Source organism: Lactuca sativa, chromosome 4 (genome assembly GCF_002870075.4).
Source record: "Lactuca sativa cultivar Salinas chromosome 4, Lsat_Salinas_v11, whole genome shotgun sequence".
NCBI classification, from domain to species: Eukaryota; Viridiplantae; Streptophyta; class Magnoliopsida; order Asterales; family Asteraceae; genus Lactuca; species Lactuca sativa.
This window is the reverse complement of record NC_056626.2, coordinates 29,412,713-29,434,361: the sequence shown is the minus strand read 5'-3', so window position 1 is coordinate 29,434,361 and position 21,649 is coordinate 29,412,713. Positions and strand designations below refer to the sequence as shown.

The 21,649-nt window shown below is 33.3% G+C and overlaps 3 protein-coding genes across 5 annotated transcripts; 2 read left to right on the top strand and 1 right to left on the bottom strand.

The window, feature by feature from the left end:
* Nucleotides 1–1,140: 1,140 nt before the first annotated feature.
* Nucleotides 1,141–5,799, top strand: LOC111894415 (mediator of RNA polymerase II transcription subunit 25). 2 transcript variants are annotated; one of them, XM_023890489.2, is made up of 14 exons: nucleotides 1,141–1,635; nucleotides 2,086–2,110; nucleotides 2,443–2,506; nucleotides 2,626–2,756; nucleotides 2,847–3,053; nucleotides 3,137–3,205; nucleotides 3,299–3,506; nucleotides 3,588–3,655; nucleotides 3,732–4,559; nucleotides 4,675–4,728; nucleotides 4,821–4,849; nucleotides 4,939–5,007; nucleotides 5,087–5,258; nucleotides 5,347–5,799. In XM_023890489.2, exons 1-14 carry the CDS (start codon nucleotides 1,535–1,537, stop codon nucleotides 5,650–5,652), a joined length of 2,331 nt encoding a protein of 776 aa, XP_023746257.1. In that variant the 5' UTR covers nucleotides 1,141–1,534; the 3' UTR covers nucleotides 5,653–5,799. The 2 variants fall into 2 exon arrangements, with proteins under 2 accessions (XP_023746257.1, XP_023746258.1); XM_023890490.3 differs by having other exon boundaries at nucleotides 1,142–1,635; nucleotides 3,140–3,205.
* A 9,587-nt stretch (nucleotides 5,800–15,386) lies between these two features.
* Nucleotides 15,387–17,856, top strand: LOC111894457 (lysine histidine transporter-like 6). Of its 2 annotated transcripts, XM_023890535.3 has the most exons (8): nucleotides 15,387–15,559; nucleotides 15,635–15,786; nucleotides 15,875–16,258; nucleotides 16,339–16,732; nucleotides 17,106–17,211; nucleotides 17,294–17,385; nucleotides 17,471–17,539; nucleotides 17,643–17,856. In XM_023890535.3, exons 1-8 carry the CDS (start codon nucleotides 15,527–15,529, stop codon nucleotides 17,739–17,741), a joined length of 1,329 nt encoding a protein of 442 aa, XP_023746303.1. In that variant the 5' UTR covers nucleotides 15,387–15,526; the 3' UTR covers nucleotides 17,742–17,856. The 2 variants fall into 2 exon arrangements, with proteins under 2 accessions (XP_023746303.1, XP_023746304.1); XM_023890536.3 differs by lacking the exon at nucleotides 15,387–15,559 and having other exon boundaries at nucleotides 15,649–15,786; nucleotides 15,857–16,258.
* Nucleotides 17,857–18,878: 1,022 nt separating this feature from the next.
* On the bottom strand, nucleotides 18,879–21,127 carry LOC111894458 (GDT1-like protein 5). The gene is made up of 12 exons (XM_023890537.3): nucleotides 20,747–21,127; nucleotides 20,563–20,631; nucleotides 20,180–20,239; nucleotides 20,045–20,092; nucleotides 19,862–19,947; nucleotides 19,740–19,776; nucleotides 19,625–19,660; nucleotides 19,481–19,549; nucleotides 19,358–19,402; nucleotides 19,217–19,278; nucleotides 19,041–19,113; nucleotides 18,879–18,968 (listed from the first exon to the last, which is right to left on the bottom strand). Exons 1-12 carry the CDS (start codon nucleotides 20,765–20,767, stop codon nucleotides 18,897–18,899), a joined length of 678 nt encoding a protein of 225 aa, XP_023746305.1. The 5' UTR covers nucleotides 20,768–21,127; the 3' UTR covers nucleotides 18,879–18,896.
* Between the last annotated feature and the right edge of the window lie 522 nt (nucleotides 21,128–21,649).

The following is a 21,649-nucleotide window of genomic DNA, read 5'->3' as shown; positions in this document are numbered from 1 at the left end:
AATTTGATGATTAAGTATTAGAAAACATAATGGAGTATGAGGGTTATAAGCGTCCACTCGAGAATAATATAAATGAGAACCAGAGTGATCTTGTTTTTGTTGTTATGCATCGATAGCAAAGTTGTTTACAACCATGGGGGGTTTTGTTCCTACACAGTGTTCCTGCTACACGGTGTTCCTACGTGTATTTACAAGGTAACAAAAACATAAAATGTTGAAAATGGAAGAAATGATGAAAAGGATATCTCCTTGAAAAATCAATGGAATTAATCATTCCATTCCTTACCTTACCTTACCTGAGAGAGGGAGAGGGGAGAAGTGACGATACGGGTCAGCGACAAAGTGCAGATCGACGATGATGAAGGTCTAGAAATGGTGGGCGATGCAGGTCCGACTATAGTGATGACAGAAATCGTGTGTGCTTCTCATTTCTTGAACCAAAGCTAATGTTCATTTAGGGTGAGTGGTTAATCATGTTGACCGATGTGTGTGGTTTTAGTGTGTGTTTGTAGTTGCAGGTTATGGGTACCCTTAAAGGGAGGGAGGGAAAGAGAGAGAGAGAGAGAAAAGAGAGAGAGAGAGAGAGAGAGTGTGGACCCCTTTTTATTTAATGAATTATTGAAATACATATATTAGAAAGAGAGAGAAGGTGAACTCCTTTTTATTTAATGAATTATTAAAATACATATATTAGAATTAGATTAAAAAGAAATTAAATAAAAATAAAAAATAAATAATCCAAAGGTATTACAGTCATTTTACTATTCAGAGGGATTAAAAACGCAACAAAACTACCTTAAAAGGACCAACAATCCAAAAAAATCGTGGTTTAAACTAAAACCTCAAAAAAATGCATATAATAGGGACCATTTTTGCAAAGAACAAACGAAAGGAATTTAATAAAATGTATATTATAATAAGAATTTGAAATTCAAAACATCAAACAAAGTCATATGAAATCGTATAAAAGCTCATAAATGACAAAATCTACCCAAATGGGACAAAAAAAAAAAAAAGACTTTGGGTAAAAACCATAATTTCCTGCAAATTTAAGAGCCATTAAACCCATAAATAAATATCAAGTTATTTATTTATTTTTAATAAATAAATAGATGTTGGCGACGACAGAACTAGTAAATGAGGCTGAAGTGGGATTGAAAAGAAAGATTAGCTTCGAAATTATTAACGCGACAAATTTCATTCGAGGAGTTTCGCTTCGTATAAGTTACACCAGGGCACAAACCCCTTCGTGCATTGGGAAGAAAAGATCAGAGCAGCTTACAAATTATATTCAACAGAGTTTTGATTCCATGTTCAACGTCTATACCGGGACGAAAGGGTCAAAGACCCCCACAGGTTATGAACAATAGCAGCATCCATGGTTTAAATAAGTTTCAATTTGAAAAAGTCCACCATAATTGTGTGAGAAAATTGCTCTATCACGTGTGTATCTTCTTCGATTGAGACGATCAATAGTGCCACAACCAAGAGCTGATCGATCGAGTCTCTGGGCGTCTGGCAATTATACATATACATGGCGGACAAAAAGCAGCTCATATTGGTGGTTGAAGGTACCGCCGCTCTAGGTCCTTACTGGCGCACTATAGTTTCCGATTACCTCGAAAAAGTTATCAGGTACTCTTATGGTCGTATTTTGTATTTAGGGATTTCAAATTACGTATCATTGAGGGTCTATATTCGTAGATTTACCCCCTTTCTGTGGCTAGTGCCCAAACCTAGGATGTTATGATTTATCGAGTTCTTAATTGGTTTGCCCAATTGACCTAGAGTAATTGTTTTCAATCGTAGTGTAATTAGGTTTATGAGTTCAAAACAAGGTATGTTCATGGAAGTTGAAACACATCTCATTAATTCTAAATATATATATATATATATATATATATATATATATATATATATATATATATATATATATATATATATATATATATATATATATATATCACCAATCATAATCATATGTATGGATTGAACATTAGGGGTATTTTGTTTGTAGTCTTTAGGGTTCTTGTGTATGTTTTTCTGTTGACACTTTCTTTTCTAATTGTTTGTTTTTTCATGCAGGTCCTTCTGTGATAGTGAGTCTTTGGTAAGTCTCTATTTGTTAATCTAAGCATCACTTCACAATGTCCATCATCTTTTCTTTGCTTTACAAGATTTCATGGCATATACTATGACTAAGTTTCTATATTGTTCAGTTTTTTATTCCTTATTTATTTGATATATAATGCCTTACCAGTATTCGTAACCGAATTAACATCTCTTTACACTCTGAATTAATGTAAGCTTACTTTTTCAACATTACAAAAACAACGTATAACAACATAGCATATATATGTAACCTTTTATTGAATGTATCTTTTATTTTCGCGCAATAATGCTTCTATTAACTTAAAAATCTTGTACTTTTTCAACGTACAGAAACCATCTGGGACTATTGCTGAGCTGGCACTTATAATATTCAATGCTCACGGATCTTTTAGCTGTGCGTATAACGTATCAGTATTACTATAATACTATTCTCATTTCATTAATTTTTATAAAAAAAACCAATCTTTCCCCAAATTTTTATGTTTTTGAGGTTTCTATGATTTTAAATGTCAGCTTGCTTAGTACAAAGGAGTGGGTGGACAAGAAATGTTGATTACTTCTTTGAATGGCTATCAGCCATTCACTTCACTGGTGGTGGTTTTTGTGATGCTGCAATTGCAGAAGGACTTGGTGAAGCTTTAATGGTATTTAAATTTAAACATAATTTCTGATTACTTCATAATATCTTTTCTTTTTACCAAAGGATTTAAAAATTTACATTCTTTAATGAACAGATGTTTCCTCCCCAAAGTATGCCCCAAAATCAACACAATTTGGGTGTTCAAAGACATTGCATACTTGTAGCTGCAAGTAATCCTTATCCACTTCCAACACCAGTTTATCGACCCCCAATGCAAAAAATAGAACCAACTGATAACAATGAAGCACAATCAGAAAGTCGTTTATCAGATGCTGAAACAATAGCTAAAGCATTTGCTCAGGTATTAAACTATTAATAAATAAATTTATACATAGATATTTAATTAATGTTAAATGTTTTTATACTTATATGTATTTTTCGCAGCAGTGTTCCGTTTCTTTGTCAGTTATATGCCCTAAACAGCTTCCGAAACTCAAAGCAGTCTATAATGCGGTAATTAATGACTACATTTTATTTTTTTAATAAGTTTCTTATTTTATTATATAATATATTCCTTAAATTAATAATTGTATTTGATTTTTATAGGGAAAAAGGAACCCTTCAGCAGCTGATCCTACAATTGATATTGTGAAAAATCCACATTATCTTGTACTCATTTCAGAAACATTCATGGAAGCTCGTGCTGCTTTAAGTCGATCAGGAATTACAAATTTGCCCTCTCAAAGTCCTATAAAAGTAGATGCAACTTCAATTCCTCCAGTTTCAGCCCCCCCTCCATCTTCAGTTCCACCAGGTTTTCTTTCAAATTCATGTTTATATCATTTCATTTTATAGTTAATATAAACATTTTGTATTTTTTTTTTTTAATATACAGCAAATGGGTCTATGATGAATCGACAACCAGTTCCTGTAGGAAACATCCCTCCTGCAACCGTGAAAGTCGTAAGTCCCATTGAAAACCTTTGAATTCTTTCAGAAAACAGAAAAGGGTATTTTGGTAATTATTGAAAAATTTCAGGAGCCAACAACGGTTACTTCAATGCCACCTGTACCTGTACCTATACCTGCACCATCATTCCAACACGTGCCACCTGTCCAACGTCCTACACCACCACCCATGCAAATGTCATCACCATTATCTGTTTCACAAGAAATGTTATCAAGTAATGATGGAATCCAAGATATGAAGCCAATTGTGAGTAATATACAGCCACCTATGCGTCCAGCTGTCACTGTAAATCATAACATTCTCAACAACCTATCACAAGCAAGAATCATCAACCAAGCAGCCATTGCTGGAGGAACATCCATGGGAATACCAAATCCCATGGCTGTGCATATGTCCAACATGATATCAAGCGGAATGGCATCCACAATTCCGGTTGCCCAAACCGTAATCTCATCTGGGCAATCAGTGATTCCATCGATGGCAATGCCAACTACATCAACTGTACCTGGTTCTTTTGCTTCGGCTACATCGAATATTTCACAACCGATTCAAGGAAGCGTTGGAATGGGTAATTCCGTTCCGGGGATGAGTCAAGGGAGCATTCCGGGGCCGCAAATGGTGCAGAGTGGAATGGGAATGAGTCAGAATAATATGATGAGTGGTGTGGTAGGTGTAGGTCAAACAGGTAGTGGAACCGGAACCGCAACCGGAACTGGAACCATGACTGGAATGGGATCAATGATGCCGACTCCGGTGATGACTCAGCAACAAGTACAAGGAATGCAATCTGGTGGTGTGAATAATAATAATAATAATACAGCAGCTAATGTTGGTCTCACACAACAATCAACAGGTGCATTGCAATCAGCACAGTCAAAATATGTCAAAGTCTGGGAGGTATGAATATAGATATAATAACCAATATTCACAAATGAAATATTATTATAATAAATTCATGGTTAATCATTTATTTGGGAATTGGAATAATATAAGTGTGAGATAAATGATGCAGGGGAATTTATCGGGTCAGAGACAAGGTCAGCCTGTATTTATTACAAGATTAGAAGTAAGTTTAAATATATTATTTAATTTAATTTAATTCGTCTCAAATATATATAAAAAAAAACTTACGAATTTCAATTTTAAAAAATATGGTAGGGGTACCGGAGTGCATCGGCTTCTGAATCGTAAGTTACCCATGACATAACATCACATAGTATTTAAACAAAATGTTTTTGGCTATTATGGAAATACCTAAAATACCCTTCTCTCACAGGCTTGCAGCAAATTGGCCACCAACAATGCAAATAGTGCGACTTATATCTCAAGATCACATGAACAACAAGTAAGCTTTTTTTTTTTTCTCACACTTTTCCCCCCTCAATTTTCATTTAAATATTTATTTATTTAAATATAAATTCCAGGCAATATGTGGGAAAAGCAGATTTTCTAGTTTTTCGGGCAATGAATCAACACGGATTCCTTGGTCAACTGCAAGAAAAGAAGCTTTGTGCAGTGATTCAGTTGCCTTCACAAACACTTTTACTCTCTGTTTCTGATAAAGCATGTCGACTAATTGGAATGCTTTTCCCTGGAGTAAGTAACTAAATTGTTATTTATCCTTATTTGCATAAAAATAAAAATAAAAATAAAAATTGTTGTTTATAATTTTGTTTGGTGTTAGGACATGGTGGTGTTTAAGCCACAGATATCCGGTCAGCAACCACAACCACAACAGCTTCAACCACAACAGCACCCGCAAATGCAACAACAGCAACAGCAGATGCAGCAGCAGCACTTACAGCAGATTCCGCCACAGGGGCAGCAACAGCAGCAGGCGGCACCACCACAACAGCAGCAGATGGTGGGGACAGGGATGAATCAAGGGTATGTTCAAGGTCCTGGAGGGAGGACACAAATGGTGGTGTCTCAGGGACAGGTGTCATCTCAAGGGCCACAAAGCATGTCTAGTGGGAGCTTTATTAACTAACTCATATAAATATATATAAATAAATTGCATCCTAATTACCATATCTATGTTTATGTTTATGTTTGTGTTTTTTGCCCCACACTCCCGCTATTTAATTTGAACCTATTATTAGATTTGTTTATGAAAATAAGACTCCTATTAAATCTAGATCCTTGGAATTTTATAATTATATTGAAGTTAAGTCAACTTTCCATGTTTTTTCATATTGGAATTTTGTAAACACCATTGTTTTAAGAGCACCATAAAGATGTAACTATTTGTTTTTGTTCACAAAATGTCATTATAATAATGGTATTTTGCGAACATGAATTTCAAGGTGATTATCTTGTAATACATTTTTCAAACAATGGTGGTTTGTGAAAAAGAAAACCAACTAGTTTGTTACATATTAATGACATTAACCATAGTTTGTTGCTCTTGAATGACAAAAAAACTAATTTATGTTTCTAAAATGTTGTAAGAGTCAATGTTGAAATATGTTTGGAGTTCATATTGACGAAAATTGAAACATGTGAATAAGGTAGAGGTAGGGGTGAACATTTTGACCGAACCGGACCGGACCGGCTCTTGGACCGGACCGGTTATGGAGAATATTGTGGACCGTGGATAGGATCGGATGAGTCGTGTCAGTGTCCAAGCTCAGGTTCGGGTTTTTCAGTTCTTGGACCTATTTGGACCGGTACAACTTTAATTGCATAGAGTACAAGTCGCTAAAAGTAAGTTTTTGGGTTTGATAGAACTCGTTAAAACGAATATGTTGTTGGGTTTGATGTGATACAACTTATAAAAATGATTACGTTTCCGTTGCATGTATAACTAATCTACCTTGATGTTATAATATTATAACTTGCAAAATTAATTTTCTAAATAAAAGCAACTAACATATAAATCAAGTTCACAAAGATCCATTTCATATGATTTATCTGTCAAAGATACATAAAATTCAGAATTATAGTCTAAAATGTTAGTTAAAAAGTTGAAATATTTCAGCTTTGATAGCTTAACTTTGAAAGATTGTAACTCACTGAATATAATACAAAAATTAACAAAATTATAGTTAAATTCATCTACAAACTGTAAACTAAATGTTGGAAAAAACCGTAGGTAAATCCAACTTAAAACGAATGAGTTATGGTAGTTTAAAAAAATTCACAGATTACAAAATTTTAAAAATCTTGCTGAAAAGCTGAAAATTTTCAGCTTTGATAGCTCAACTTTGAAAAACGATAACTCATTGAATATAATACCAAAATCAACAAAATTATAATCTAAATTCATCTACAAAATGTAAATTAAACGTTGAAAAAAACCACGTGTCAATCCGACTTAAAACGAATGAGTTATTGTTGTTTAAAAAATTTCATAGATTACAAAATTTTAAAAATGTTGCTAAAAAGCTGAAATTTTTCAGCTTTGATAGCTCAACTTTGAAAGACTTTAACCCATTGAATATAATACCAAAATCAACAAAATTATAGTCTAAATTCATCTACAAACTGTAAATTAAATGTTGAAAAAAACCGTGTGTCAATCCAACTTAAAACAAATGAGTTATGGTTGTTTAAAAAATTTCACAGATTACAATTTTTTTTTTAATCGTGTCCAACCGGTTCTAAACCTGATAAAAATCAAACCGGACCGGTTTTGATGGATTCCTAGAAACGAGAACCGGCCCGGGGTCCAAAAGAACGGTCCGGTCCGGTTCACCAGCCCAGTCCGGTCCACCGGTCCAAATGCTCACCGCTAGGTAGAGGGGTCCTATGTGGTTGAAATGAAGATATGATTTTATAAATTTGTTTATCATAGCAACTCAGAGTAATTAAAACAATATTAAATGAGGAGACTTATGAAAGTATATATTCATGAAAACACACAAAACATAAAATTTTTTGGTTTGTTTCAAAACCAACAACCATTTTATTGGTTTTCGTTTCGGTTTAGGTTTATGTGTTCTTTTCAATATTTTTTATTTGCAGTGTGGTTTTTGCTCAAACCAACAAATAATACAATCATCCAAAAAAATAAAACAAAAAATTACACGGTTTCATAGCAATGGAGTTTGATTACAATTTAACCATAATGTATATTCAAAGTTTTATCTCTTTTCTAATGTCAAAAGTAAAGTGAAATACCTCCATTGGTGACCTTTTCCTTCTATTAAAGTTACATGACAGTTCCCCTCACCAACTTGTAGCACTTTCAATAAACCTTTTATTTGTTTATTCTATCATAGCAATGACAAGTTTCTAAAACTTCTCTCTCATCCTATTCCTACACAACATGGGAAGATTTTGAAGAAAAAAAACATGTAGGGAGCAAGCAAACAATTTAATTTATTTTATTTTATTTGTTGACATCACAACTCTTAGAATTTGGCGATGAATATCATCAATTTGCTTATAACTTGTAATACACACAAAAGTGTCCACAATTACATTTAGTTTCTTATATGATTATGTCTTTCATATGTCTAGATATTAGCATATAGTGCAAAATGACAAAGTACAAACTAAAAAATGTAATCATTTCAAGACATGCCACCAACCAAACGACCCCTTTCTTCATATTTCTATTCAAGTACTTCAACTACAACCTTTTTACAATTGGGTCCCTCCACATTGAGCATGCGGATGCACTATAAGACTTTCTAAGCTACATTCAGAAAAGACATTACCAATAAGATATTAAAGGTTAAGTTATAGTAGTCCCATAAACTTAGGTTTCGATACTATGTTCATTAATATATATTTTTTCAGGTATTTTGAGTCCCTAAACATTAAAAATGATATGTTAAGAAGAATATTGGATTTTTTTTAAACCGCTAGCACCGGTAATAGTGGGTGATGTAGCTTCCTACATAGCTTAATTAATTTTAAAAATTTACAATATTTTTTCTTTTATAATTGTTTATAGTTTTTTTGGAACGGCAACTAATATACTCCTAAATTACCACATATGTTTCCAACGAGACTTGAACCTATGACATCTCAATTGTGAGTCACTTATATGGCCTCGTCTATTGGGGGATATAAGGTAGGATGATGGTGGAGAACCGGATTTCTTATGGACAGTGTATGTTCAGTTTTCAAACTAATATTTTCGCCATATGTCTGAGTTACAAGAAATCTAGTCTAGGATAATAAAAAATAACACTTGTGTATCTAGGCACAGAAACACAAGTCAAATCGCAGAGAGTTCTCAGTTTCGTTTAGAAGAAGAAGAGTTGAGAAAAGGATTCTGTATACGGATCAAAAGAAGATCCATATATATATATATATATATATATATATATATATATATATATATATATATATATATATATATATATATATATATATATATATACATGACATGTTACAACTTCCGTACCAATTCGGTCGATCCGGAATGGATCGGTTAAACATTCCATTAGGGAGCCTGGTCTTGACTTTTCTGTGTGGTATTCATTCTCGTTAGGGTTAATCCTCTAAATTAGTTATGCAAATCTCGAAATTAATGGGATGCGCCCCCCTTAACCCCGACCTTATATATGCATGCACTCCGCATTCATCAAACATATAATATAGAGTACAAACGATAAGCCCCTTAACCCACATATCAGTTCTGATTACACAAAATGTCAGGTGCCACTAAAATCACCAACATCATCTCACCGCTCTCCGGTGACTACTTCATACAATACCAACTCTTAGCGTCGTTCATCGGTAACTCTCTCCATCGATTACCTCCAACACCAGCATGTGATGTCATCTGCTACCATCATTCCTCATCTACGATGCTACCTATTATGACCGTGGAAAAGGTTTGATTCAACGAAAAAAATAGGGTATTATTTTCACTTGTAAGAAAATGTTCGATTAAGTATATAAGAAGGCATATTTGACTCTCGCTTTCAAATAAAAAAGAAGAACTCCTTTATGTTTTACGCTACACATATATGGAAATCAATGGGTACCAAGAAATTCGGAAATTGATTGTTAAAATTACGGGTGAGCATAGTGCGGTTTGGTGCGGTTTTCAGACCAAATCGAACCGCAAACCGCATGGTGCGGTTTTTGCATTCTTAAAACCGTTGGGTGCGGTTTTGCAATGGTTCGGTTTTTAAATGTGGTTTCGGTTTGTATCGGTGCGGTTTCGGTTTTTAAACCGTGTTAAGAATTTGGTGCAGTTTTTTTTATGTCTTTGGTGCAGTTTTTTAAAACCGTAAGAACTGAAAACCATGTGCATATAAGCTTGTATTATGCTGTTTTTTTAATACATTCATTTTCAGCTCAAAACAAAATTACATAATCAAAAATTGTAAGTCGCTTAAAATACAACTTGTGACCACTCTCACAAACTAATTAATAATTGAAGGTTGGTTGATTTTGACTTAATTTGTTACAAGCTTATTACATGTAATCGATTAGTACGTTTGGCTAACAATATAACATTTTTTTTGCACCCCATATAGTCTTATACAAACACAAAATAAACATATAATAAATATATTATCGTTTATAACTATTTTAAATAGCATGTATATAATATACATTGATTGATTTATTACTACACACGCTTGCGGTGCGGTTCGGTTTTGGTGGAGCGGTTTTTAGGATAGAAACTGCACCGCACCGTTGACCTTCGATTTTGTAAAAATTAAATCCGCACCATTGGTTTTTGCATCAGTTTCGGTTTTTCGGTTGCAGTTTTGTCGGTTTTTTTAGTCGGTTCAGTTTTTGTTCACCCCTAGTAAAATTGAATAAGATGAAGGGACAAACAACCCATATGAATAAGATAAGAGTGAATATCACATATATGCTACCACCAATATTGGTTGGATTTAATCAATCTTGCTTCGATTTATGTTTATGGTTTTTCACTTTTTATTATGGTCTATGATTTGCGGTTTTGGTTTATTTAAGGTCTTTGATTTTGGTTGTGTTCTTGATTTCCGATTTTGGTTAGGTTATGGTCTCTAATATTTGGTAATATTTTGTGATTTTGGTTATGGTCTCAGATTTGCGATACTGGTTTGGTAATGGTCTTCGATTTTTGTTTGGTTATGGTACGATTTATGGTTTATGGGTTTGTGACCAAATTCCTTTTTATATAAGTCATTTTAATATTCATGCCTTTAGGAAAAAAGAATGACTAGTGGCCAAATATGATTGAAACATAAAGTTAATTAACCCAAATATCTGAGATCATATTGTGGCATTACTCATTATGTCTATAATTGGTAGGAAGTTTTATTAAAAAAGATAAATATATCTTTTGGAAGAAAGCAATTTATTAAGCGAATTATGCAATTATATTCTGTTTTAGTATAAAGTAGTAAAGTACACATTTTATTATAAAAGTTAATTGGTTGAAACCTAATTGCATAATGAATGTCAAATAAACATTTTATTATATAAGTTAATGAAAACATTAATATGTTGTATGAAACACCATAAGAATTAAGAAAGTACACAAAACATTCTCATCTTCAAACACAAATATCATCTACGACTTCAACCAAATGATAAAGAACAATATATATATCCTACATGTGAAGTATTATAACTTCAATCTCATGAGATATTGTCATAAACACCTGAATATTTTCGAACAAAAAATAAAAGAAAAAGTACAGGCATCAATAAACCGGGAAACGAACGTACAACCATTTTCTTGTTTTTGGTGATATGCAATACGTTTCCTGTAATATTCGAGAATTTAGGCAATCATTGGATTTTTTAGTACGAGGTCTTCATCATTTTAGGTTAGTCTTTTTTGCCCTCTTTCTAGCGATTTCTTTGAAGACAATTTTTTTTTTTTTCTTTTTTGGGGAGGGGGGTGGGGGGTCACTTTAAGTGATTATATCCTGCTTTTGATTGTAGTAAATAAAGCAATCCGTTTTTTCTCCCCGTGGACATACACCGTTTCTCCAATGCTGTAATAATGTTAAATGTGTTAAATGTTCGTGTCCTGTGATTTATTTTGCTTCATCTTTTTATCGATTTCCCGCATTTTAGTTTGTTATATGTTTTCCCTGTTGGACTTTACACTTTTTTATAGGACCAAGTGTTTAATATTTTTGTCATGTGTGCTTTGCATCGGTTGATAATATATTTGGATTCCCTTCGATAGTCATTCACATCCGTCATGGGATCACAAACATGTTTAACTTCAAAAATGAAGAGTATAATCGAACTTTCTTGCAAATATTAATTATCTGCAGAAAATTCTTCGTGAAAATAGGGGGAAAACCTTAAATGTCTCATTGGTGTTAGACTTGATAATTTGATATATGACACGAGTTTTTCGTGAAATGTGTTTTAAAAATTCGTGTTTCGCGTTTATCCGTGTTGACACAAATTTTAAAATTCGTGTTTCGTGACTTACGTGTGTCAAACATGAATTTTACCTGTTGAAACATGTATAGGCACAAATTTAATTTGTGTTGACACACAACACGTATAAACATGCATAGATATGTATAAACATGTATTGACACGAATTAAATGTTGGTGATTTTAGTGTTACCATGTCATTTTAAGTAACTGGAACTAACACGTGAGCTAACGGGCTTCATGATTTGTACTCTAATACATATACGGGGTTGTGCGGAGTGCACGCATGTATAAGATCGAGTCAGAAGCCAGTTCGACGACTAGTCGGGGGTCCGGGGGCAGCGCCCCCGGGTCCGAGGTTTCCAAAGGGGCAGCGCCCCTAGCGGGGTCCAAGGGGCAGAGCCCCTGGCTGGTGATTATGGTAAAACTAACGAAACTCGTTAGTTTTTGGTAACCCTAATCCGGATTAATATTACTTGCTTCCAAAGCAACTAATGACGGCCCACCCCTAATCAAACCCTAATCGTGTTTAGTATATAAACAACTCTTCCTTTCCAGAAGACGTACGTTCTTTAGCTCTCGTTTTTCATCACACATTCACAGAACCTTTTAGCATAATAGCTTACGTTTTCTGTGCCTAGAAACATAGGAGTCCGCTTGGATTATCCTAGGCTGAATTTCTTGTAACCCAGGCATAGGGTAAAAATATCAGTTCGGAAAGTGATATCACGATCCAAGCTGGTATCCAGATCTCCACCGCAAACCTTAATTTTCCCAACATTAAATATGTGTAATTTCATGTTTGTCTGTGTTTTCATGTAACACAGTTAAAAATGTGTATATTCGTGTTATGTCACATGTCACATAGATTAATTGCATGTTCTGTTTGTATTTGATATCCAAAACACGTTTTATAATTTGTGTCATGTTCGTTTATTCAAATTTATGCCGTGTAAATTCTTGCCTAATACATATACACGACATGCAGCCACGGATTGTCAGGTCTAATCGGCGCAACCGTTAGTCGACAATCATAACTAACAAAAAGTACATGTTAGAGCGCCATATATTAATATAATATCATTATTTCAAAAAGCATTTCAACATATATTAACACAGTTTTTGTATTGTTTTAGAGGTATACCATATACACCAACGTTATAATCACGTTAATATTTCTACTGTTTTTTTAGGGAAAATGACTCTTGAGGGTAATTAACTTTTGCGTTTGTACTCATTTGGTCCCTTTCCTTTTTTTGTATTCAATATACCATCGAACTTGTTGTTTGTGTTCACCATAACCCTTTTGACCGGCTTTTGACCTGTGATAGTCGGTCAAAGGATTATGGTGAACACAAACAACAAGTTCGATGGTATATTGAGTACAAAAAAAAAAGGAAAGGGACCAAATGAGAACAAATGCAACAGTTGGTTACCCTCATGATTCATTTTCCTTTTACTCATTTACAGCAAATCTCACGTCAACTCCTACTGATATTAATGACTTTATAAGATTCATTCTTTCTTCTCTTCAAAACATAACCCACGAAAGAACATTATTCATACATGTACAACTTTATAATGCACTTGAATATTTATTAGGGGAATCTTGACTAAGCAGGCGCATTTCATGACTACATTTACATTTCCAATCAAATGATTTATCGTATCATGGATTCTAGACAAGTCTACAAACGAGTGGAATCACAAGTGCTGTGATTTTTGAGTTTACTTAGCTTTAAGATCGAATTCATGGGATAAGATACAACATCAATATGTACAATATCATGCTGCTTTTGTAGACACATCACCATAATATACCTTGAGGTAAACGTTTATGCTGATAAATATACCTCTCATACACAGTAAGCATAACATAGACCATGTTTTAATAAGGTTACCCCTTTGAAACGCTCTTCATATACGTTATAGCCAAAAAAAAGTTGCAGTCTTTGATAATTTTGCAACTTTAATTTCATTTAACTTTTCGGGGAAAATGACTCAGGAGGGTAACCAACTGTTGAGTTCGTTCTCATTTGGTCCCTTTCCTTTTTTTTGTACTCAATTGACCATCGAACTTGTTGTTTGTGTTCACCATAACCCTTTGACCTGCTATCACAGGTCAAAAGTCGGTCAAAAGGGTTATGGTGAACGCAAACAACAAGTTTGATGGTATATTAAATACAAAAAAAAGGGACCAAATGAGTACAAACGCAAAAGTTAATTACCCTCAAGAGGCATTTTCTTTTTTTTTTAAGTATAATTTAATTCTTGTAAAGTACTTAATTAAAAGTGGTTTAATCCTACTCATATATTTGGACATGACTCCACTAGTCCACTTGAATACTTTATTTGTTGCAAATAATTTTATAACTATCATGTCATTCAATAATTAATGAAATATTATACTTTTCTATAGAACATTTGCATATTATTGAAGTTCAAAATTGAAAAGTGTAAATATTCAAACAAAATTTGTTATCAACTATTCAAGTTTCATTCATGAGGTGTAGTTTTTTATTTATTCTACAAAAAAAAACTCTTATGTGGAATGGGAAGGATACACTAAGGTGTTGTTTGTTTTTTTGGAAAAAACCTCTTCAGATCTCTTATTGTTGCGCGGCGCAGCACACGCGCAACACTTTTTATCTCGCAGTTGTTTATTTTTCAGAAGTCTTCGGATTAAAAAACCTATGCGTGTGTTCTTCTTAGCGCAACACTTGTTTTGTCTCTTCCTACCTCTTTCAACATTTTCTTCTTTTTTTTTCTTGCTAAAATATTGATTATATATTGCTAAAATCTTATTTTACATTTTTTTTTTTCGTTTTTTTATTTATTCTTGTTGAATTTTTTTATATTGAATAATATTAATTTGTTGATGAAATATCATTATTTTATGCTAAAATATCTTTATTTTTTATTAAAATATCATTATTTTTTGCTGAAATGTTATAAATTATTGCCGAAATGTCATATATTATTAAATTTTCGGTATTAAAAACTACTTTTGAATTATAAAATCAGTTTATTTTAATTTTTTAATATTTGCAGCAACATGCAGATGTTAAAAAACAAACATCTTTTTATTACAGTCTGCAACTGTTTGATTCAACTCTTCTACTGCAGAGGGTTACAGACGTGGTCCACAAACTTTATGAATTTTTGCTTCAAAAAAACAAGTGACACCTAACGGATTCGATTTTAGGAAAAAAAAAAAAAAAAGTTCTACCCAAACTGATACATATGAAAGTTTCATTGTATCTAGATTTATCACATCAAATCATTAAAATGGATAGATTAACATCTATGATCTATCTAATACTCCATTAATAAGTATAAGTTATTACAAAAGCAATATACGTAATTTACCATCATTTGCTTTTTGCAAGAGAACGACTTCCTTTATTCCACTTAATAAACAACAAACCTCTTTCTAGAGAGTGAGAGCTCCACCACAACTACAAAACCATGATGGAATTCAAAGATTAAGACATAACCATCACTCTTGCCTACCTCCACTCGTCACCCAGAATTCGCCGCCATCCGCCGTTGCTCCGATGGTTTCCGCCTCTTCTCCTCCACTTCCCAAGGTTAGTTAAACAGCCCTCTTGTACTTTGATCGAATTGCTTGTATCTTCATTCTTCAAAATGAAATCAAATTACAGGAAGCTCCATTGGAGGGAGAGTGGGAAGAAGAAGAAGAAGAACAAGGGCCACGACGGGAAGCAAAATGGTGGTACTCGACGTTTCATACAGTCACCGCCATGGTCGGTGCCGGCGTTCTAAGTTTACCTTACGCTATGGCCTACCTCGGATGGTACGAAAACACATCTTAATTCATCTTCTCCACCATACTTTTTTCAAATCTTACAGATATTGATTTGCAGATGTTGAACAATGAACAGGGGTCCAGGTATGGCAGTAATGGTGATTTCATGGTGCATGACGTTACACACATTTTGGCTGTTGATCCAACTCCATGAATCCACCACCGGAGTTCGTTTCGATCGATACATCGATCTAGCCAGACATGCTTTCGGCCCGAAGCTAGGGCCATGGATAGTACTCCCACAACAGCTGATAGTACAAGTCGGAGTGAACATTGTGTACATGGTCACCGGCGGAACTTGCCTCCAAAAGTTCATGGAAATGGTCTGCGACGACTGCACCCGGCTTAGACATTCATACTGGATCGTCATCTTCGGCTCCACACATTTTCTCCTCTCTCAGCTCCCTAATTTCAACTCCGTCTACGGCGTTTCACTCGCCGCCGCCGTTATGTCACTATGGTAATTACTAGTTAACTCCACCAATTCGATTATCCATCAGATCTGACCAATTTCGACTCCGAATCTGTTCATTGTGACAGTTATTCGACGATAGCATGGGCGGGTTGCCTGAGTAAAGGAAGACAACCAGACGTGAGCTACGATTACAAGAAAACAAGCGGCGCTGATTCGATATTTCGAGTTTTTAACGCGTTGGGTCAGATTTCATTTGCTTATGCAGGGCATGCGGTGGCGCTTGAAATCCAGGCGACGATACCTTCGACGCCGGGGAAGCCGTCGAAGGTGGCGATGTGGAAAGGCGCGATTGGGGCGTATTTTGTGAACGCCATTTGTTATTTTCCGGTGGCGATTATTGGGTATTGGGCGTTTGGTCAAGATGTTACCGATAACGTTCTGGTTGCGCTGCAAAAACCGTCGTGGCTCATCGCCGCTGCTAATTTGATGGTAGTCGTTCATGTTCTCGGCAGTTATCAGGTTGTTTAAAATAGCGAAATTTATACTTATTATTTTCTTTTATCTATTTTTTTATTCAAAACATCATGACCTCAATTTATTTATTTATTTATTTTAAAATATTTTTTTCCGTCTTTTTATTTGATCTTTATATCTATGTTTACATTTTTTGGATTAAATAACAATTTTTCCCCTAAAAAAACTCTTATCATTTTTTTTGAAACCGAAACATTACCGATAAATTTGCTAAAATTACCAAATCGAAAAAATAAAATAAAAGAATATAAGGGTTCTTAAGAAAAATGAAAAGTAAAATTAAGCTTTAATACAGAAAAAAAAAACTAATATATATAATTTCTTTTATTATGTAATTAACCTTATAAATAATTTTCAGGTATTTGCAATGCCATTATTTGCTTTAATAGAAAAAGGATTAACAAAGAAATTCAATGTTCCTTCTGGAGTGGCACTGAGACTTGTTGTTCGTACTTCTTATGTTGGTAAGGATTTTTTTTATTATTTTTTTCTCTTTTGTAATATAAATAAATTAAAATATTTGATAAAATTAATGTAAAATTGAAGCTTTCACGTTGTTCATGGCTGTGACGTTTCCTTTCTTCGGCGATCTTCTTGGATTTTTCGGTGGATTTGGCTTTGCTCCGACTTCTTATTTCGTAAGATTTATATAATAATAATTATTATTTTTTAATTATTCATTTGTATTTAAAATTAAAATTATTTTATATTTAATTTTTGCAGCTTCCAAGTATAATATGGCTGATACTGAAGAAACCCAAGAAGTTCACTACCCAATGGATAGTTAATTGGGTAAGAATTTACAATTTAAAAAAAAAAAAAAAATTCACATAAATATATGCAAAAAGACGTTGGGATTATATTATTATTATGATTTATGAGATGGATTTTTCAGGTGGGAATATTCATCGGAGTGTTCATAATGCTAGCGTCAACCATCGGTGGATTCAGGAATATAATTGCCGACTCTGCTTCTTACAAGTTTTATCAGTAAAAATTAATTTAGTACTTTGAAGTAATGTATTTGTATAATGGTAGCATGATGAATGATGATGTATCTTTTCTTATTGATTCAAAAGTAACAACATATACAAATTATATAGACAAAATATTGGGCCTAAGGCCAACTATGCATAAATCATAATAGCTATACAAATGTGCTAAATAACAATACAACTAATAACATACATTCTAACCACATATATCTATAAATTTCGATACAAAAATACAACACTATGTGTCAAATATATAAAAATGGAAGTTTACACGTAGTGATGATAATTAGGGTTGACAATGGAACGAATTAGTTTGGGTTCGAGATAATCTGATGAATCAAATGGGTTGAGATTTTTAATCCAACTCAACATGTATAGATAAAGTCAAGTTCATGTTTTTTGTTTGCATAAAGTTGATGTTGCAATTAGATAAATTATTAAATGGAAAACAAAAATATATTTAATCCGGTTGACATGTTGCATTTAGATCAGGGTTACTTTGGTCAATAAAATTGAATGACAAATCAATGAGATGAATTGAATGGAACAAACAAAATAATGAAATAAGTTGTTACTCTTGTATTCAAAATTGAAAATGTCGTGTAGAAATAAAATGAATTTTCATTTTAATATTTTACATTACAATATGTATATAGTTCTAATTAACGAACTTTTATCCACAAAAATAACAATTAAATATAACATAAGCTTATTAAACCTCAAATAAGCTATAACGAAAACAATAATTTTTGTCATTTTAGAAAATGAATTTTTTAATAAAATTATAAACAATTTCAAGAAAAAAAACGTCATTTCAATTTTTCGATGGAATTGAGAAAATAAAAAAACCCAAAAAGGAATAAAATTTAAGGATTCCATTCCATTTCTTTCTTGATTCCATCATACCAAACACTTCCAAACACATCAAGTTTTCAACTACCACAAGGACAATAATTCCTTTCTCTAATTTCTTTAAAATTCTTTAATTTTATCAAAATGTTAAAAAAACAGTATTTTTTTTCTTCATTCAGCTGCTTCATTCCTATTTTTTCTGCAAAACAACAAAAAAGCAATGTAGGTGATTGGAGAATATAATATACAAAAATACAATAATACCACAAATAATTATTTTCTACCTAGAAGCTGGAATGGAATCATGATTCCACCCTTGAAAACAATGATTGGAGTCCAAACACAATGAAAAGAACTCCTCCCGATAGTGCAATCTGCATCAAATTCACAAACATTTATTTCAAATATATATAAAAAAAACAAAAAAATCAATAATTTTCACTTACAAATCTCTCAGATATTTGAGTCGCCAAGCTCTTCCCTCCAAACACAGCAGCAGTTTGACACAATGCTTGCCCTCTAACAAAGACACACACACACACACACACACAATCTATTAACAAAAAATATATAAAAAATAAAAATAAAAACTAGATTACCAAATTAAAACAAATAAACTTACAAGATTCCTCCAAGAACAACACCCAATGGATTCTCAGCTGCAGCCAAACCAATTGTAGCCAACTGAAAATTTATAACATTTAATCAAAATCTTGATTTTGTAAACATGTTTATGATTTACTTTTTCAAGATTCATATTCACCTGACTTTTGTCACCCCATTCTCCAAAAAAAGTTATAGTAAAAGCCTGCAAAATAGCTACCTCTTAAATATCATATCATTTAATTAATTTATTTATTATTTTGAATAGTTGCAGGATCAATACCTTTAGAAAAATGGGTGAGAAGAATTGAGTCAACAATGGTCTCTTTTTTTTCTTTAAATCATCATCAGCCTGAAAGATCATAATACATATTGGAATTTAAAACCAACATTATAAAGAAACAACATAAAAAAATAAAGATTTTACCTTGTTATCCGAATTAGTTGGTTTTATATTGGCATCCTACACAGATGATAAGAAGAAAAATGTAATCCAAAGCTTAAGTATAAACTAAGGGTAAAATGGGAAAAAAGATACGGACCAATTCAGCTTCAACTTCAGCCAACTCTTCAGATTCCCTGTAAGTCAAAACAAAGATCATAATTTGTTGTAAGGATTCTAAAGATCATATATAGAAAATGTGAATTGTGAAGATGTGTTTACCCATCATGATATGCATCCCATAAAGACCATAGTCCAAAACCGAAAAACAACACAGTGGTTATATGCTTTGACAATGTTCTTGAGATCTGCATCATTATAATAATCATAACAATTTCAGAAATGGGGATGAAGATGAACAGATTATGAGAATTCAAAAGCATGAGTTGTGTTTAAGAAACATACAAGATTCGGAGCAGCCATGCCAACAGCAGCAGAAAGAATGGTCATTACCTAAAAAACCAGTGGGTTGAGTTTTTGAGTGGTGGTGATATCTGCAAATATATGGAGAAAAAAGGAGAAGAGAAGAGAAGAGCTTACGATGAGAGCTGTAAGGCATCCCGCCAAGACATATCTCCTTGGGTAACGCATTGCCAAGATCTAGAACCAGTATCACAACATCGATTAACATATGGAGTCTGTTAATTTCTCATTCTAAGTTCAAATAATTGTATATGTAATTAGATTGTTTTAGAGAATATCAATGAAAGAAAGTTGAGATAACCAATTCCATTTATAAGTGAAAAGGGGGAAAATCGAAACCACATGTGGAAAAGAATGAAAAGGATATCGATTTAGAGTATTGTCAACCTGAGGATCATATTCGGTGATTTACCCAAAAAAAAAAAAAAAAAAGCTTGTAACAACAAAACGAATCCAATAAGGTAGTAAATTAGATTAAAAGAAGTAAGGATCGAACTCACAGCAGCTGCGAAAAACGTTTTGTCACCAATTTCAGAGAGAACAGTCATGGCAAGAGATTTGCTGAACCCCTAATTTCACCAAAAATGGAAATAAAAGTCCATAACAAAAACGATTAAAATCACAAGGCAAATTACAAAAATGGATCATGTGAATTACAAAAAGAGAACGAAAACAAAAACTAACTTGGACAATTGACAAAGTCATGATTGCGATGTGGGGAAGGAAAAGTGGAAGCGAGTGTGACTCGGCTGGGTTGATTCGAAGAAGATGAAGCGGAAGAAGGGGTGATGTGCCAATTCCCAGCCGAATCTATGGAAATGGTAGCCGTGAAACAGATTCCTGTGAGAGTGAGTTGATGGAAGTGTGCCGTCTGTGGAATGTATATGGGCCGTCAGAGTATATATTACTCCATTTTTAATGGTGGAAACTGGAAAGGGTTGCTGACTAAAGACGCTTTGTCAATATCTCATTCATCGTTTTCTTAAATAAAGTAACGATTATCATTTATCCCTACAAATAAAACTTAAAATATCTAAAGTTTCGATCAAGATTTATAATATCAGAAAAACTGAAATGTAATCTCCTAAGCTTGTTATATGATTTATACAAAAATTAAACAAAAACTGAAATAGCCATTAAATTTGCGAGGGCAATGAGCCATATGGCTATGAAATGAGCCCTCTATTCGTCTACCTAATTAAGCAACCCAAAAAATTCTTCTCATCTTTTATTTTATACTCCGTATTTTCGTAAATGGACAAAAAATAGTCCAAAAATATCATATTTTCACAAGTCTATTTTTTGGAAAGGGAACTTCCCTAACGAGGGTTTCCGGACCAGCTTTCACGTACCGACTAATCCCCCGCTGCAAACATAAAGTTTTGCTTCATGCCCTGGAGTCACTGCAGACGAATCTCCATGGCCACAAGGGCTGAGTGGTGCCAAGATTTGAACATGGGTCAATAGGTTATCCACCATATCTTCCACATGTCTTACCAAGTTACCACAACCCAATGTGGTGTTTTTACATAAAGGTGTAAAAATACTAGGAAAAAACTTTTTTCTTATTAATTTTGTTTGAGATCT